General features: G+C 39.8%; 1 protein-coding gene across 1 annotated transcript in view; it reads left to right on the forward strand.

Annotated features, from left to right (window-relative positions):
* Positions 1-18635, forward strand: part of EYA1 (EYA transcriptional coactivator and phosphatase 1) — a 163608-nt gene that overhangs the window by 87332 nt on the left and 57641 nt on the right. The window contains exons 6-9 of the mRNA XM_061448299.1: positions 6100-6180; positions 8090-8159; positions 8529-8674; positions 12857-12994. Coding sequence (XP_061304283.1) covers positions 6100-6180; positions 8090-8159; positions 8529-8674; positions 12857-12994 — 435 coding nt within the window. The remainder of the gene's footprint in view (positions 1-6099; positions 6181-8089; positions 8160-8528; positions 8675-12856; positions 12995-18635) is intronic.

Here is an 18635-nt window from a genome sequence, read left to right on the forward strand (position 1 = left end):
ATCGTGTGACTGCACTGCATAAGATAAAAATATCATGCACCTGGCCAGTAATACAAATGAAAAGGAAATCCAGCCCCTGCTGTCCATGTGCACCAGCAGAAACTCCAGGGAACAGGAGTAGAACATCTTGATCTAAATGCACACGTAAATAGACAATAGGGTGGTATTTGAAGAGCCTTTGCATCTTCAGAGACTTGTGAGTTGATGTTTTAGCACTTGTATTTGCATCTTGTAATCTTCAGAGGGGTTTTGCTTATCACAGGTAAATAAAAAAGCATAAAACTTGGTTACACTTCAGGGTTAGCAGTGTCTCCCTGGTCATTGAAGAAAGTACTTGTGCCACCTGGTTTGGTGAGACAAGCTGAGGAGTTTGCTGCTGCTGGGTGGAGGGGAGTGCAAGCTGCTTATCCCACTTTGTCCAGATGAATTTGACTTTAAGTCTGATGGTCCTGGAGTTCAGACCCTGGCCAAAAGTAAGGAATATTATTTCCCACTTGTGGAAGGTCCCACCCACTTTATCATTCTGCTTCTGTCTTCATGTCTTAGTCTTGTGTCTTGTACACCTTACTGACAGAGTGGGCTTGACTTCTCCACGATGCTCTCTGTTCACTTGAAGCCCTCCAAGTTCCCAGAAATAAGCTGAAGGCAACCTTTTTTTGCCGTCAGTATCTGGGGTTATGATGCTATGTGGTCATCCTGCCTGGCTTTAGTTAAAGAGTACAGATATTTCACACGGATGCCTTGCAGACTGTTGTACTGGGCAGTTACCATGGTCAGATTCCCAATCAAGGATCTAAGAAGAAAAAAAAAGGAAATAGTTCATAACATCTTAAATAGGAATGTTTCTGGATTCATGCTGCCTCTTTTGTGATAGAAGAGATACAATCATCAGGTATGAATTGACGAGTGAGTGTGAAGGGGTAAGAACATAAGTTTGACCCAGATATTCTCACCTTCAACTGCAATGAATGAGACTGTTTTAACCCATGACTGTACTTGTCAGGTGAATATCCAGGTTAAATCTTGATTACCAGCTACAGATACAATCAAAGCTTGACTCCACCCAACTAGTTTTGAATTTTCTTCCTGATTTTGCACTGTAGTGATGATGCCATTTCTTTGTAAATTCAAGGTTTTTACTGCTGGATGAGCAGGTTCAAGAATGTTAAAAGATTTTTCAGTTGTAATGCTTAACAGAAAAGGAGGATGAGGGTTGTGGGGTAACTGTGTATGCAGTGAAAGCTAGGCGTTAGTCACAGCCCCAATACTCAGAAGGTTTGAAGCCTCCTCACATCAGTGGAGGGGACAACAGGAAACAGTCTGGGCTTGAACTAGAATGTGCTGCTTTGAGCAGGGACTTTCTTTCAAAACAAAACATAAATTTAGGCTGGAAATTACCTTGTAGTGATTACCATCTGGTAATTTCCAGACAATGAGATTCAGAAAGTGTCCTCTGCTTTGAGAAGCAGGAGCAAGTAAGTTTATCAGGCTTCATGCTCATGAGCTAATGATTTGATAGTCTGATAAAAAAAGAGAATGTTCTGAATAGAAATTAGTGTAATTGAGTAACCTGTTTTATAAGTAGCTTGTAACCTTTATTACCTGTTTATATGTGCAAGATTCTTCAGTACAGAGGAGATATGGAAAATACCGTCAGCTTAGAGATTCAAGGTGGAATTTTTGTCCCATTGTTAATGACAATTGTCTTTGAACTTTCAGGGTGAGCTCTGTGCTTCTAGTGGGCAGAGAAAGAGCAACAGTGTATGAATAGTAATGGGTACGTAATCAAGATACCTACCTGGTGTTTAGCTGCTAACATTATTTTAAGGCATCACCTTGAGACAAACCAAAATAGGGCTAGAGATTGTATTTATGTATGTCTATAAAACTAACAGCCTTGCTTACTTTGTTCACTCTTTGTGTCCCATGGACACTGAAAGCTGTCAGCCACAAATGACTTCATTTTGCCCACTTAGTTATATAATACAAAGAATGTAATATTACAGTGTTATCTGTTATCCAGTCTTAAAACTGCAAAATTAAAAAATATGTTGTAAGTCAGCCATGCTTACAATATTTTTATTCTGATTTAATGTCTATGGCATAGCTGTTAACAAAGACTGTTCAGTAGATCAAGGCATATCTATTTTAGATAACGTAATTTTTAAAAGATATTTTAAAAACTTTTGCATGCTTGCAGTTGCAGTCTTTAAGAGGTTTTCATATGACTTTTGTATTAACAATGGCCAAATATTAGGTCTCTAAATCCATATTTAAGATAATCAGCATCTCATTCCTCATAGCACTCTTACTGCTATATACACCAGTGACTGCATGACAAGCTGTGAACTCGGGAAGTTGTTATTTGGCCAATGAACCACATGAACTTGTAGGTTCCAGTCTGAAGTTCTTTCTTTTCGTGGAGTTCTGAAACTGCCATTTAAGTCATTTTTAACCATGTTTTGTTTTATGGCTGACAAAACAAGGCACATTGCACTTGCAATCTCTGGGTGTCTTAGGAAGAAATATCTTGACAATTGATGTAACATTAGATCAGCAATTGTGCTATCTCAGAATTTTGTGCCTTTTTTTCTCAGTGCTAGCATGTGTGTTATCTGATAATTAATTTTTTTCTATTATTCTGTTGTGGGTTTTTTTCTTGCACATTTTCTTTTTAAATCTTGCTTTTAGAATCTCATAAATGACTAGACAAGAAAACGAGGGAGGAAAAATGTCTCTCTGTTGACATAGCTTCTTAAGCTCCTAGGTATATAAACCAAATCTGTATCAGTAATTCTAAATGTTGAATTTTTGCAGCATATTAGGAATATGTTAGATTTCTTCTTGAACTTCTTACTGGTAATCTGTTTTATTACATGAGTGATTTTGCTGGCACTAAAACTTAGCAGCATATTACTGAATCAGTCAGTCTCTATAATGTAAGTCTGATAATTCTGCACCTCAGTAAAAGTCTGTTTTGATAAAGGAGCAGCAGAAATGGGAACTCTCCCGTTTCTGCAGTCTCTGCCACGACTGAGCACGCTGTTGGTAGTTACAGACAAGCTTGCAACGTGTTCTGTGTAGATGTGTCAATATTCCTACTCATTGCCCAGTGTCATCCTGTGAAAGCTTAGGACATGTTGCAGAAATGTTAATTGTCACGGAAAATGCGGAGAGCTGAAATCCTGAGTATGCTGAAGGAGCTCGTGACAGGGTCAGATCCGTGACTGTCCAAAGCCTTGCTTCCTTGGACAGCTCCATATGCCTCTCATCATAGACATGGATTGCTGATGTGCTACTGCGATAGACTGGCAGACTTTTAACCTCAAGCAATCCCTTCACAGCTCTCTTTCCTGTGATTCTGGGGTGAAATATGCTCCACTGCGGGTCAGTTTTTGCCTTGGGAAAATTAAAGACATTCCTTTGTGGTGAGAATACACGTGGTAAATATTTCCAGTGGGTAAAACCATGGCTGTTCTCAGTTTATTTCTTTGTATAGCAAGCTTTCATTCTCTTGAAATATGTTTAGGCTCAGATACAAGAAAATATGCTGTCATTTTCTGCATTTTAATTCAAATGCATGGGTAATGGATGGCTTTTCAGTTCCTGTCCATCTTTAGTACATTCCCAACTAGCTCTGGTGCCAAGGTCCGTCAAAAACTTTAACTGTAACAAATGATGCTATAGGTCTTTATATTGTGTGAGGTGGCTCAGCATTGTCCTTGGCTGCTACTTTGCTATGATCCAAAAAATGATATTTTCTTTTTTTTTTAAGAATTATAGATAAATTGTTTCTCTGGAAAAGTGGGGAAATGTTTGGAGAAAGCATATACTGAAATCTTCCACCCTGTACCCCAAGTTAGTTTGATCTCTCTCATCTTCCTCTCTTTCCCTCCCCCACAGCTGTCAGCTATAGAAAAAAAGCATGTTTTCTTGGTCTTTCCAAATGTATAATTGCATTATGGAAATTAGGTTCAGAAGACTTGCATATTTTTGGGAAAGCTGGAGTAATCTACGAGGGAAATATTAGTCTGACTGTAAAATATAGCTGTGATAAACATCTAAGAAAAAGGAGAAGATAACGTAGGTGCTACAATTATTTGCATCTAGATTAACAAACTAGAATTTGATGTAAAAATCTGGTCATTTCTGGAATTACTTGAGATAGACACTGCAACAACTATTTTGTTGTATTCTGTGTGTTAGACATTCAGTATTTAGTTATAAAATGGATGTTGGATATGTTATATGCTGTGATTTTAAGAAATACGTTTGTATTGGAGTTGAAGTTCAGATCACGAGTGAACTTTTGAAGTGAACTTGCTGGCCACCCTTTCTTACCACACATAAATTCACATTGAATAAATTCACCTTGGAGTGGTTTCTCCATAATGGAGTCTCTCAGACTTCACTTCTTTCAGAAAAGGTGCTCTGCAGAGGTGCAGCTAATGTTCCCCAGCTGCTGATGGGTGCTCACTCCTTGGGCAAGTCTAAACGTAGCATGTGTAACCCCCCATAAAATGCCTAAACTGTGGATAGTGGATGCTCTGCACCAACCATTTCATTCCATGAAACTTCTTACTGTGCTGCGCTGCTTGCTAATACAGATGTAGCAGAGTTTTGTTTGGAGCTAGCATGGATCTGTGTAAGTGTGTGCAGACAGAGCACCCTGCATGAGAATCAAAAGAAAATAGTGGCTGATTAGGAAAGTCTTAAGAGGTTGCATATAAATCCTGTGGATGACATAGTGTGAAGGAAATACTTTGGCATGCAGAAATAAGAGTTTGGATTGACAAGGAAAGGAAAGGTCCTTTGTCAGAAGGGAAAAGTGCCTCTCCCTTGCCCTTTCTGAGCCTGGTACCAGGAGGGTTTCTGCTAGTGATGGTTGCAATTTGTGAACACACAAGTATAGTCAAACATACATACATTTATGTACACCTATGTCAAGATGACACTAAGGCTTTACATGTCAAATGAGGTATGGTTTACCTTAGTTATCTCCGACTCATGTTCTGCAGTGTTGCTGAATTGCCTTGCTGAAAGGTCAGGTACGCGCTAGTGCTGGTGCATGGGCAGTGGTGGCTGTGTGTGTCAATAGAAGCGAAAGTGGTGGGATGTTGGTAGTAAGATCAGCTCCATTGTTTTCTGAAACATCATCCTCCATTGCTTTTGGTGTGCTGTGACTCCAAAGGCTAGGGGTGTAAAAATGGGTTTGAGAAATTGCTGTACTGATCTGATAACTCTCTGGGAGTAGGTATTGTGCCTGTTTGCATCCATGCCAGGTCAGTCCCATCCTTATGCTGTGGATTGGAATACTGATGTTACTGACATTGTGCTGGAATAAGAAAGGGAAATCTGTTTATTTATTTCAGGCTTTATTAAAAGTTATTAATTAGTAATAAATTATGAAGCAGTATGAGCCAAGAGAGAATCTCTCATGCTTTTTTACTCTCTGACAGCCGTGTTGGGTTGCAGAGGAAATAAAATGTAAAAACATTCTCTGATGGATCTGGTTCAGGCTGTTTCCCCTTTGTTTATTCAGGGTTGATGAGTATAAAGTTGGTTTCCATTCTGAGAGGAGAAATTCACCACAAGGAAGGTGTTTTACTTCATCACAAATTCTTATTATTCCTCTGAAAAATTATTTGGATGGAAAAAAAATACTGAACAGCACTCAAAGAAACCCATTTGAAAATTATTTCCTTTTTTTGTCTTACTCAGATTGATGTCTTTCAAGCCTTTAAATGTCTGCATGATCTAATCTAAATGTGTACCCTTATTGTTGGGTCTGCAGGATTAAGAGGAATCAGGACAGGTGCAGCAAGTTGCATGGGGACTTCTGGTTTGTTACAGTGGCTCTTATTCCCTGGGGACAGAAATAACCCTCCCGATCATTTCATATGTATGTGTAAATCATAGCTGCCAGTAATTTGCATTGTTTGTATACAAAAATACATAAATGCAAAATGTTGATAGCCATGATTTAAAACATTTTTGGAAGACTTCTGTTTTATTGAATTTGTGGCTGTAGTGAGTGTGTGCATGTGTGTGCCAGAATATTAGGTGCATATAGAATATATTTTGTTTATATTTCTGTAGTTAAAACAGAACCAATGAACAGCAGTGAGATTGCTACTACTACTACCACAGACGGGTCTTTAGACAATTTCTCAGGATCAGGTAAGTAAAAAGCAAAGATTTAAAGCTCAGCTTTTTTTCATTTGCTATTTTCTTATCCCACGTGGTCTAAACCTGTGCACAGCTGTTAAAAAGCCTTGTGCACTTTGCAGTTTATGCCTCTTTCTGTTCATCTGATGCAGACAGTATAAGTCAATAGGCGTTTTCCCCAAGTAAGGAGAATTACAGCATCAGGCTTATTAATGTCCATTGGTGTCTTCAGTGGGAGTCTCACTGGGGAGTATTCTGGCCCAGAGTAATTACTATTTTGTTTTCTGTAAGTAAACATACCTGCCTCTGTGATTAGTGTTGCAATTGAGGGGTAGGTCTTCCTCATTTATTATAATTTATTATTACCAAGGTATGCATTCTTTTGTCAGGCTTTTTTTTTCTTTCTGGAAGCCAAACACAGCTTTTAACATACAGGAGACAAACACTGTGAGAAAAATCCTAGTATGTCTGCACTGTTTTGCGTACCTATGGGTTAACTGTGGTATTTCCAGCACATGGTTTTTATGGCGCAAATCAAATAAAAAAGGATCTCTGCCATGTCATGGGATTATATTTTCAGAGTAGCAAAATTCGACATCTCGCAACCAGTCAGGCTCCAAGTAGGCGACCCTTTTCTGGTCTTGTCACATCCTCCATTTTCTGCACACGCTGTTGAATATGCAAGTATCAAACTTGAAAGCCAAAAAGTTTCCAGAATATTTTAGATCTCTGAAAGAGGAAAAGGTAGTGTGTTTAATAGTAGCTTTATATGTCTGTGGTGGTCTCACTAAAAGTCAGACTAGTATTGGATGTATCTGCAGCCTCATGGGCCACAGGAAAGAAAAATTTATCAGGTGTGGAAGGCATGGAAAGGGATTCCCGGCTTCCCTCCACGCTTCACAAGTGCTCCTGGAGTGTAAAGATGATGGATTTTCCCTGTAGTTGGCCAGGAAAAGGGTAGCTGGTGAAGGGTAATTATCCGTGCCTTGTTTATTTCCAAGTACTTAGCAATAGGGCCTGTTGTTTCTCTGGCTGTCTGATTTTACAGTAGTCTCATAACCTGCCGCTGACCCCTTCCTGGCAGAGGCTTCAAAACCCACCTTGGGACGTAGAGAAGAAGTGGCACCCAAACGGTAACCAGAGAGGGAAGAGCTCCCGAACATAACCCCTAGAGCAGAGCATGCCAGCACATCTGCCACGCTCTCAGCAGCACCCAAAAATACCGAAAGAAATTGGTATGGATTGGCTTAAAGCTCTGTGTTAACAGTAGCTGGGCTGCAGGGGAGAAGCTCACTATTTAGCCTCCTAGGCTCCGTTGTTTCACTAAGACCATTTACACATTGGACATCCTTATGCAATGCTGACTGTTTTGACAGTCTGAAAGCATTTTAGAAAGCAGATAAGATGGGGCAAAAGAGAAGGAAGTGTAATATGTTAATACATCATCTGTATTATGGATAATTAAAAAAAAAAGGAAGCATGTGCTCTGAAGCTGGCCATATGTTTTCAATTGAGGCATGCATAAAGCTCCTTCATAAAATGTAGGTCTTAAAAGTTCTAAAAGTTAATAAAATGTTGCACTTGAGATATCAACAATCCTTTGAAAATATGAAGGGAAATGTTTCCATTCGGAAATAGGTTGTTTGCATTGAAAATGTTGTCTGAGTGTGAGCAAAGAATAAACTATTGCTCAGGAGTTGTACAAAGGGGCAATTTAGTATTTGAGATTTGTAATCAAGATTTTAATGTTAAGCATTCTTGCATAGTTCCTGATAAAATATTATTTTCTATCTAAGGTATCAATGATATTTGAATTTAATTAAAATCTTGTTAATACTCTGAAATTCTATTAGGAAGAATAATATTTATCTTTGGTGTGTGTATTTACACTTCTGTGTGCTTTCTTTTCTCCTTGGTGCAGCAATTGGAAGCAGTGGTTTCAGCCCAAGACAAACACACCAGTTCTCCCCACCACAGATTTACCCTTCCAAGTATGATATCTTTTAAAAATAATAATAGTAGTAATAATAATAACTGAAAAAAGCAGATTTTAACCTCATTTAAAACAATAATTGGGTCCATCTGTTAAGTCATAATTTAAACTACAGCAGCTTCTGGGGGGAAAAATATTTTTTTTTAAATGGTAAGAATGTATTTGAAAAATATTTTGAAAGTTCTTATTTTATTTATTCTTTTATTATTGATTTCTTATTGTTTTGTCTTTGAGAGGTTCTGCTGTTTAGCACAGGCTATAATTATGTGTTAATGAAGTAGTGGGATTATAATAAGGCTAAAAATAAGTACACAAATGTCCATCTAATGCAGCGTCTGTCTTATTTTCTGTCATTTGTAATCAATAGCAGAGCGTACCCTCATATTCTTCCTACCCCTTCTTCACAAACAATGGCTGCATATGGGCAGACACAGTTTACAACAGGGATGCAACAAGCTACAGCATATGCCACTTACCCGCAGCCAGGCCAACCCTATGGAATCCCTTCATATGGTAAGAAATCACATCCGTGTTATTTTATTCCTGAATTAAATGGTTTTTAGTTCAAGATTATGTGATCCTTGCATTACTGCTTAGTGGGACAGCTGTGCTCTCTAGTGTTTCTTGTGGAAGACTGGTAATTTCCCCATTGGAGACAGTAATGCTTATTTTATGTATTAAAGAGCTAAGAAGCTACTCAGGAGGATGACTCTGTTTTGGGATCAAGGGGAGAGATTCATTAGGATTTTAATGATAATGTTAAAAAAACAAAATGGGAAAAGAAGTCTAGAGACTTCCTTTACACAGGCACAGCTCCTGGTGACTTGCTGGGGAGCTCTGCTCTCCAGCAATGCAGTAGGGTACATTGGTACATAAAGCACTGAGTATCAGCTGATCCAAATTACTGAAACCCAAATGAACCAGTGAAGCTGTGCTGATTTTCAGCAGGTGAAAAACTGATTCACAAAGACCCCCTCAAAAGAGAAAATAAATCTGACTTCCAGTGTTTTGAAACTCCCTGGAGGTGAAAATTGAGGTAAATCGCCACTAAAGCCCTGTCTGCCTGATGAAGGAGATAGCACTAAGTAGAAAGATTTAAAAAAAAATTTAATTTAAAAACAAGTGTCTGTGGGTGAGACCATTTTGCTGCCAGACTGTCTGCTGGCAGACCACTGAGCAGTTCAGCAGCAAGGATGCATTATTAGAAAATAGGTCTTATATTCCTCTGGTGGAACATATTGAAAATATACAATCCACATGCTTTTAGCAGTATATTTTGTAAAGCTACATTCAGGTAATGTAAATTTTATACCAAAAGAACAGAACTTACGGTACAAGCTGTACCCCTAAAAATCATTAAGACTTTCCAAGTTCAAAACCGGTGAATCTTTCATCATGAAATCCACAGTTGAAACCAATGGGTCTCAAGTATATCCTACAGCAGGCTATTGTGAACAGTAGGTACAAGAAATAGATTATTATTCCCCCTTACTTTAAAAAAAGTGTTTCATTAGTATATCATCAATAATTACAATCCAAGGAAACATTCTTTCTGTGGCTACAGCCTTGATTATTTACTGCCAAAGGTATGGTTATAAACATGAATTGCATGTTTCAGTTTCACTTCAAATCCACATATTTTAGATGTAGAAAGTACTTTAAGGATATTCAAACTACATTTTCAAGGCTACAAAAATGGAGGTTCTTGCCCACACCCTCCCCTGCAAGCTCATGCTGCTGATGAGAGCTTCTCTGCTCTTTCCCGCTGGATCAGGTGGTGTGATAACAGACAACTCCTTTCCCCACCATGGTTTTCTTGACCTGTTTCTCCTGTGGACACCTCATGCTCATACTTGGCTGGCTGTGGTGGCTTGAGCAGCCCAAACAGTGACTTTTTGTTTTTTGCTTGGTTCCTCTGGATGAAATCCTGACCTCACTGAAGTCAACTATAAAATTCCCACTGACTTCAGCAAGGCCTTGATTTCAAGATTTCAGTACTTGAGTTCAGCTGTCTCACTGTCGTCTGAGCTATAATTGAGAGTTGTTTTACTTGGCAACTGCTCACCGGGGGTTAACATGCCTGCCTCCTCTTTTGTTTTGTTTTCTTGCCCGTCCATCCCTGTGCCTAGGACCTCAGGTAATTTTTGCCTAACTTTTTACTGCTTTTGAGCTGATTTTGACCACTGAAACCCCTAGCTCCTAAGCTAAGCGGATTTTAACATGTTTTGTTCTTTTCAGATAGTGTGTCATGACTGGGGCTAGGATGCTCCTTCCTGATGTGCTTTATAGGAGTCATATTTAAAAGTAAATAGCTATTAAAAAGTTTTGGGACCTAACACCATATATATTTTTATATAGTTAAGGCACATCATACAATCCGTGCTCCCAAAATAAATTACATGGGGAACACTGGAATGCTCATTTGCCACAGTCAAGCCTGTTTAGAGCCAAAATTCTCGTCTCTGGTCTGAATCTTAGACCCCATGTTCCATCTGCCTCTCCTTTCTCTCATCTAGGCAGAAAGCTTCCAGCAGGTATAAAGAGAGGAGGCTTATGACATATGTGAAAGGAAAAATTGAGTTGGAGTGGGAAACTTCTTTCTTTTTGTTTCTTTACTCTGGAGCTCACTGGAAGAGAAAATATTCATGAATTCCCGTATCAGCCTTCCTCAAGTTTTCTGTCTAGGGCAGAGTTTGGAAAGATGCTGTCTCAAACGCTCCTCTAGCCTTTTCATTTTTCCACTCCCCCAGGTCCACTGTGGTGCAGCCATGCAGGCAGGAAGGGGGGTGGAAGGGAATGCCACTGACAGCTGCCTCCCAGGGGCTTCTGGCCCTGGTTCATCTGCAAAGCCCCTGAGGAGGCTGGAGAATTTCCTGAAGCTCCTTCTTCCTGCCTGCTCCGGTACCAGCATCTAGCAAAAACTTTGCTTACCAACTTTTTTCTTCCCAGATTTTGGGAGTCCCCTTACGTTTTCTCACTGTCCCTTTCCACATCCTTGCATAAATTAGACTTGGGAGAAGAAGAAGGGAGCATCAGGGTATGATGAGTGAAGGCCTTCTGGATGAGAGCAGGTGGGAGGAGTAAGTCCTAGGAGATAAAAGGCTCTTCATAGCATGGAGGTTTGCAAACGGGCATGTTGGTGCCAAGTTGTCTTCACTCAAGTGGCATCCTCCTGCTGCTGCCTTTGATTGTCTCCTCCTGCTTTGTCTGAGATGGAGAGTTGAATCAGGCTGTTAAAACTGGACTAGAAATTTAATGCTTGATTTAGTTAACCTTTCTCTAAGCAATATTTAATCAGCATTTTAGAAGTCCTTAAACAGGACAAATAGAACACTGATACCAAAACATCCATAGCAGGAGTTTCCCCTTGGAAACGAGGTGTCAGATTCGTCACTGGGATTGTTTAATTGTAACATGAAACAGAAGAAGCAAGCAAACAGGGTCAGTCTGGCAGTTAGCAGGTCTGGCAGAAGGAATTAAGGGTAATTAATGACAGCAGTTGAAAAATAATGGTTTAAATGGCAGAAGAAAACATGCTGCCAGTTGTATACAGGGAGATATTGAAGCTCTGCAAACACAGTGACTTCTCAGACCTCTCCTACCTTCAAGCATTGAATATTGTTTAAAAAAATAATCCAACCAGGAAATGGACTTAGGTTAACAGTAATTTTCAAAGGAATGTTACTAATTCACACTTAGTTAATTCAGTTCAAATAACGGTGGTTTCTGAACAATGAGATATCACTGAATGCCACAGTGAAACCTAAGAGTATTGTATTACTTTTCCATTGCTTTGGCTATAATTATTTTTAAATGGTAGTTCATGTTGGGAAAACCTTATAATTAAAACTAAGAGACAGAGGCTGAATTGTGTGTGTTTCCTCAGTGTTTCGCTTGCTGATACTTACTTGCTTGTTGCCTTACAAATTGGGGGAAGAATCACTGAAGTTGGGAGGCAAGTCATTCATTTAGTCAGACTTTGGATTCTTTTATTACAAAATTTGGAAATGAGAGGGTAATGTGATGTGTAATGGATTTCCCTGTCAGTGCAGATTAATGACTCTCTGCTATGTTTTTCCCAGTTTGGGAGATCGCTTCAGGAATAGTTCCTCTCTATTACGTGTTTATTTGTTAAAAGACTGAATGCCTCCTATAGTGTTTAATTAGCTTTGAAAATCATCGTTATACTTTATACTGCTAGTTCTCTTTATCCACTTCCAATTCCTTAGAAAGCCTTTGCACTCACAGCCACGTAATTTTCATGTAGGAATATTACACAATGCAAAGCTCAGTTATGTCAGTAATGGGTAGATGGCAGGAGGGCTTGGCTATGCTATGCTTCATTAAAATCTTATAAAGTTGCTGATCTGCCTCTGTGAAATGTCATGAATATATGGAAAAGTTAGCCTCTGGCAGGAAAGGAAAAAAGGAATAATGCAACTTCCTGTTCATGTATAAATTTCTTTTGCAGTTATTGGAAACACAGTTTTGAATTTAACCTTTCCCTGGTGAACTTCAGTTTTATGTGTGCATTTAGACTGCCCTTACGCTGTTCATTTGTGTATGTTCTCGATATTTGTTCTGTCATGCATGCAATAATACTTAATATGTTAAAAATGCTGCTAATTAAGTGATTTTATTTTCCATCCCTGTTTGAATATGAACAAATAGATTTGCTGTCACTAACTGATTTAGGTGCATTGTGGGCAGGCATCAAGACAGAAGGTGGATTGGCACAGTCACAGTCACCTGGACAGACAGGATTTCTAAGCTATGGTGCCAGCTTTAGCACACCTCAACCTGGACAGGCTCCCTATAGCTACCAGATGCAAGGTCTGTATAAAAAGATATTACTGTTAATTAGATGTAGTTAATATGATGTTTGGGTTTTTTCCCTTATTTCTTTACATTCCTAGGATAAAAGTGAATGTTTGCTTGAGCACTTACCTCGAATGTTATTGCAGTTGGCATTGCAATGATTATTGCCTTTACTGAGAGCAGCGACGGGCCAGTTCTCAGTAATTTCAAAGATCACTCACTTCATTAATTTTTAAATAGTGAAGTATTGTAGTGTTATTACAGTAAAAATGTATCTCTGAATAGTAATAGTTCAACAAGTGAATGTGACAAAGGAAGCCCTGGAAAACGTGTCAGGATTATGAATTGAGGAAGTGCCAAATATAATTTGACACCTGAGTGTGTTTGGGGAGGGAGAGGAAGATAAAAATACTTACTGCAGCTGTGGAGGTAGCTAAATAATGATTGAAGTCTGTCTCTTTGAAGTCTATTTAAAAGCTGTAAGCCTCTGTATGTGCGGGCTATTATTATCAATTATATTTTGTAGCCTTACTTGCCTGTTTAGTTTACTTAATATCTTTTCACCTTATTCTCCCAATTCCTTTTTCCCCTTCTGTATCGGGAAGTCTCTGAGTGTGCTGGGTTTCCACCACTTAAAGGGATATTTTAAAAAAATCTTTGATTACTACAAATAGCTAATTTTGGGTGTCTGCTGCAGGACTTTTCACCCCTGAATTTGGCAGTTGAAATCAGGTGTATTTCAGATTTTAGGACTGTTGAAATACATGATCGCTCACAGAATCAGACCACATTTTTTAAAAAGTTCGGTCCTTCTCTTTATTGTTATCATGTTCCATTTAAACTGTGCACCATCATGTAAATGCTTCATGGTATGTCTTGAGGCAGAAGTGCTTTCAGAGACCAAATGAATGATGTTTTGCTTTTGTTACATGGATTTAGAGGTATATTGATCCAGTTCTTTGCTCAGATGGGAGATGTTTTTTGCTTGGGTTTGTTTGGGGTTTTTTTAATCCCTTTTTGAACTATGTGTGGAGTAGCTCCGTAGGGCAGAAGCTACCATCTGACATCTGAAGTGCTGCTTACTTCTAGTGTGTTCTGACAAGTGAGAGGAAGATAGTATGAGTAGTATGCAAACTTTCTTCTGCATGCCAAGTAGTGGTGATCTACTCATCAGAGTAAATATAACCCTAATCAGGTTATTGGTTTTGCTTTCTGCAGATAGCCACAATAAAAAAGCTAAACACACATATCCCCCTGTAAAACACAACCTGTCTGTAGGACAGAGCTCAGAATGCTTGCCAGGAGCAGCAGCTATGAGTAGCTTCTGAATCAACATTCCAGCTTTTAAGGAACTGATAATTCATGGTCGCTAGGAAATAGAGATATTGAAAAAATCGTATCTCTGTTGCCTATAATTTCTACTGCAGTAGTGCCTTCATGCCACAGTCATGTATCAGGATCTTGTTATGCCAATTTATACAGCCAAATGAAAATATAGTTCCCACAGAAGTTGGAGGCTAAAATAAAACACATGGGCTAAGAAAGCCTAATGTAACAATAAAGCTGACACTGTAGGCATAATAAACAGTCATCACCCCATACTGGTTATCTAGCAGCTCCAAAGGTGGGGGTTTTGTAAGATACAGAGCAGAGAGATGTCAATAAAAAGTGATTTTAGGGAGGACAATGAAGTAGTTTTGCATATGTCAATGGGAAACTTATTTGATGGAGGGAGGAAAGGGCAAACAGCATGGGGTAATGTGAGAGTGCTTGTTAGAAAATTTAAGTGAATTCTGGTATTAGTAGAGCAAAACTAGGGCTTGGTCAATGGACTACATAGAGGTCTGTCATAAAGGTTGTTGCTTTGTTTTCTGCAATATGCAAAATGTGCATAAGACTGGAATTGTCAAGGTCATGGCAGTTGTCAAGAAACGGAACAGTAAGATCTTGGAAAGCATTTCAGCTGCACACTGAAAGGCAAAGATCTAAAAATATTCTGCAAAAGAAATGTGTTAAAGATGACCCAGTTGTGAAGCTCTAATGAGAGAAGGGTCAGAGGCATTGATTTCACGACAGTATTGTCTACAGGGATGAGAGAGGAGGGGTTCTGAGCCTGGGTTCTGCTCCAGCTGTGATGTGCTTAGGCTGAGAGCTCCCCTCCCATGGAAGGCAGAAGAAGAGCTGTGCTTGGGCAGAAGAGACAGAGAGTTTGGGAATCTCTGTGGCGGCTATGTCATTTTTGTTGTGCTCAGAAACAGCATGTCGTGTGGATGAGGGAAGGATTGGTCTCCTACAGAAACCTTAGAGGCCATAAGTATGGAAATAAGGAGAATATTTCAAATTAAAAACAAGTTATTAGAAGCTAAGTAGAAAATAATCGCATTGCTGAACTTCTTGCAGTTGAATGTTGACAGTATATATCTATACTGTACATGAGAATAAATATCTTTTTAACGTTCTCATTGGGCTACATTTTGAATTTGAAACAACTTTAGATTAACTTAATTTTTCTGTTGGATTGAACAGATGTTAAAAGTAAACAGGAACATTTGTTTCCCTTTCCTCATTCAATTTTGGAAGGAGAACCTATTCATAGTTTCAACTATTATTTAAGGACGAAATTGATTCTCTTGACAGAAGACGGGGGTAGTGCTGCTGCCGTTCGCTGTTCAGTTGTTTGTGCAGAAACCTCCAAAGGGAAATGAGTTTATTCTCCCTTTCCCCTCCAGCACTAGATGGGCAGGCTGCAGCCTCAGCCTTGTCACAGCCTGCAATAGCCGTTCTTCATTTCCCGCGTGCGGCTGCTGAGCTGCTAAATGAGGATAATGGATCCCACAACCTCCTTCACAACCAAGCGTTACATGACAGTGTGCTTGGGGCCCTGCTGGCATTCCTGCTTGCAGTAGAGGGGATTTCCTAGCAGCCTTGCAGTTGCCATGGCTGTGCTTTCTGAGTGGGGTTACCTTGTGCTCCAAAGCCTAGGAGTCCTTCAGGTTCCTCTCCCTGGGGTGAATGTCTCCCTGCAATGTAAAGGCACTGCCTTGCAGTGCGTGTGCAGCCAATTAAACCAGCGCTTTTTCTGACCCTGCTAAAATTACAGTGTGATTAGTCACAAAACAATAGTGGAGGGAGAGACTGCCAACTTCTGAAAATGATGAGGAAAATTGCTGCCTGTGACTCCTTGCTAAGGTTATTCTGGTAATTGGATTTTTGTTTGTTCCAAATTTATAATTCCTATAACAGGGGGTGTGGAGAGGAGAGGGTGGGAAGAGGACCTAGATAGTTCTGCCACCCCATCTTCCCACTCCGTCCTCCCTTACTTTAATATGTTCCTTAAGATGTTTTTCATATAAGTTGCCTCATAGATGTTGAAAGACCACTTACATGGCTAACGGCTGTGGGAATGGGCCGTTGTTCCTATATTGGCAGAGGTGTAAGGGTTGCTCAGGGAGGATAAATGAAGTGGAGAAGGCCTTGGGGAAATGCCAATAGATGATCTCCATTTGCAACTCTCTTCTTGGGTATCCCTTGATTGTGATAGAAGTGTGGCTTTTACCCTGCACCCACCACTGGAAAGGTACTAGACCTGTGATGAGCACCAGCATTGTTTTAGTTACCACGACTCTGATGTTTGAGAATATACTAACCAATTGGTTTGGGAATTCTACCATTAAAAAGTAAATGTTAAGGTATTTAGTTATTATTATGCAGTATAAAAATATTGTGCTGGATGGCTAAGCAGTTACTAGGACAACAAGGGGGAGTTTGCCAAGGATTTTTAAACACTGTAAGTAAACGGAAGAAACCTTGAGCTTAAATAGCCCATCTGGCCGTCTTAGGCTTTCCCAGGAGAGCTGCACTAAACTTCTGCCACATACATTGTACCCTGATGATAGACATAGCCCATGGCAAGGAGTCTGAGCTAGAAAAGCAAATGGACTCTTGTGGCAAATACCCAGGGGAGGACCGCATCCCGCTCCTCACAGCAGCAAGGGGGCAAGCCCTGCGCCCTGATCCCAGCAGGGTCCGGCCATCTTCCAACACTGACTGGGATTCCCAGCTTTAATGTGAGTCTGCACTCTTTGCAAAATAGACCTTTGACCTGCAATTTACAGCTTTTATCACATTTTAAAGCTACGTAGCTGGCCAACTTGGGGCAATAAATCTTGTGCGTTTTGTAGAGGTTCTTATTTTTGTGTTTGCTCAGCTAAAGCAGGACAGCAGCCCTATGCTGCTCTGCGGCTGAGTATTTAAAAAACAAATGGCAAAATTGGAGTTTTTTAAAAACAGCTTTAGGCCAGTAGTTCTGGGTGGCCCACAGAGCTGCTTCATGTTTGTTACGGTCTAGGAGACCCCTACCCCTCCTCCATAGGAGCCAGTGCTGACCATGAGATGAAAGAGAGAGATCTGCATGTTAGTATGTGTGTGTCTTTGTCTGAGAGGGAGAGATGCTGGCTAGCATGTAATTACTTTTTTCATTTGCTCTTGCAAATTATTTGCCAGACTTTCTGTGGGAAGATAATGTATTCCTCAAAAAAAGTTGTGGTTTTTTTTGTTATTTTTTTAAGTCTTCTTACAAGAGGCCTGTTACATCTTTTTAGAATGGCTCAAACCGTGCACCTATAAAACCTGTCTTTGAATGCATTAGTGCGTCACTCAGAAATAACTATAGAAATAGACACAGTGACTTACATTCTTCCAGCCAAAGCACTATTAGAAATAAAATAGTATTTCAAAGTGTTGCAATTTAAAATATTTTCAGCTGTATTTTGGCTCTGGGGTTTGTTATAATAAAAAATAACATCTGTTTTCCAATTTTAAATTAAACTTAACATGTTTTTCTCATTAGTACTGTTTATCTGTGCTATCTGCTAAACTTGGATGTCAGCTCTTCTGCTGAAGTAATCTTATTTTAGTTCACAGGATTAGTGGCATCTATCAACAATCACAGAGCTTTTGCACTAATAGCAAATACAAGGGAAATGTTTACAGTCATTATCACACGTTAAGTTTAAGCTTCATCTTTTGCTCCCACTGCTGTTGGACTTCAAATCTACTTTTAGGCTTAACTTCTATGTGGTTTTGGTATCTTTTGCAATCAAATCATTTAAATATTTTTCCTTCTGACTTCTTATGGCTAGGATAACTATTGGTTTTGTTTAAAAATGTAAATAGCTCACAAATGCCCTTGAGGGGTTGTACTAAGCATGCAGCCCTGCCTGCATTCCTCACTGTTTGGAGCTGCAGGAAAAGTCACCTTTTCCTATGAGTAGTCACTGCATAGGATTTGGTTGTTAATTGGGTCATGTTGGGGATATCAGAGGATCAGTGCCTCTGCACCTAGCGCCCTGATGATTTCCATCCCTTCTTGCCTCCTCTGCTCACCTGCAAGTTTTTGCTCCCAAGGTCTATCTTTGCACGGAGGCAGGTTTCGGTGGTGAGGGAGGCTGTAAACATCCTGCGCGCTGGTGCTCTCCCGCTGGACGAGTTCAATAGGTTGCCTCATTACAGACTTTCTGGTGGCTTATGTAGCTTCACCCTGTGCATCCATATGTCTCAGCTGGTGGCTGTGTGACTCCCGGGTTATAACCAGCAAGGGAAAAACAGCTGAAAGGGGGTTGCTGCCCTTTTAGTGGAAGAGCTTCTCAGGTTAGGT

The sequence above is a fragment of the Pezoporus flaviventris genome, unplaced genomic scaffold (genome assembly GCF_033815535.1).
Source record: "Pezoporus flaviventris isolate CSIRO_AGI_PZ_B2104156 unplaced genomic scaffold, CSIRO_AGI_Pfla_v1 ptg000007l, whole genome shotgun sequence".
NCBI classification, from domain to species: Eukaryota; Metazoa; Chordata; class Aves; order Psittaciformes; family Psittacidae; genus Pezoporus; species Pezoporus flaviventris.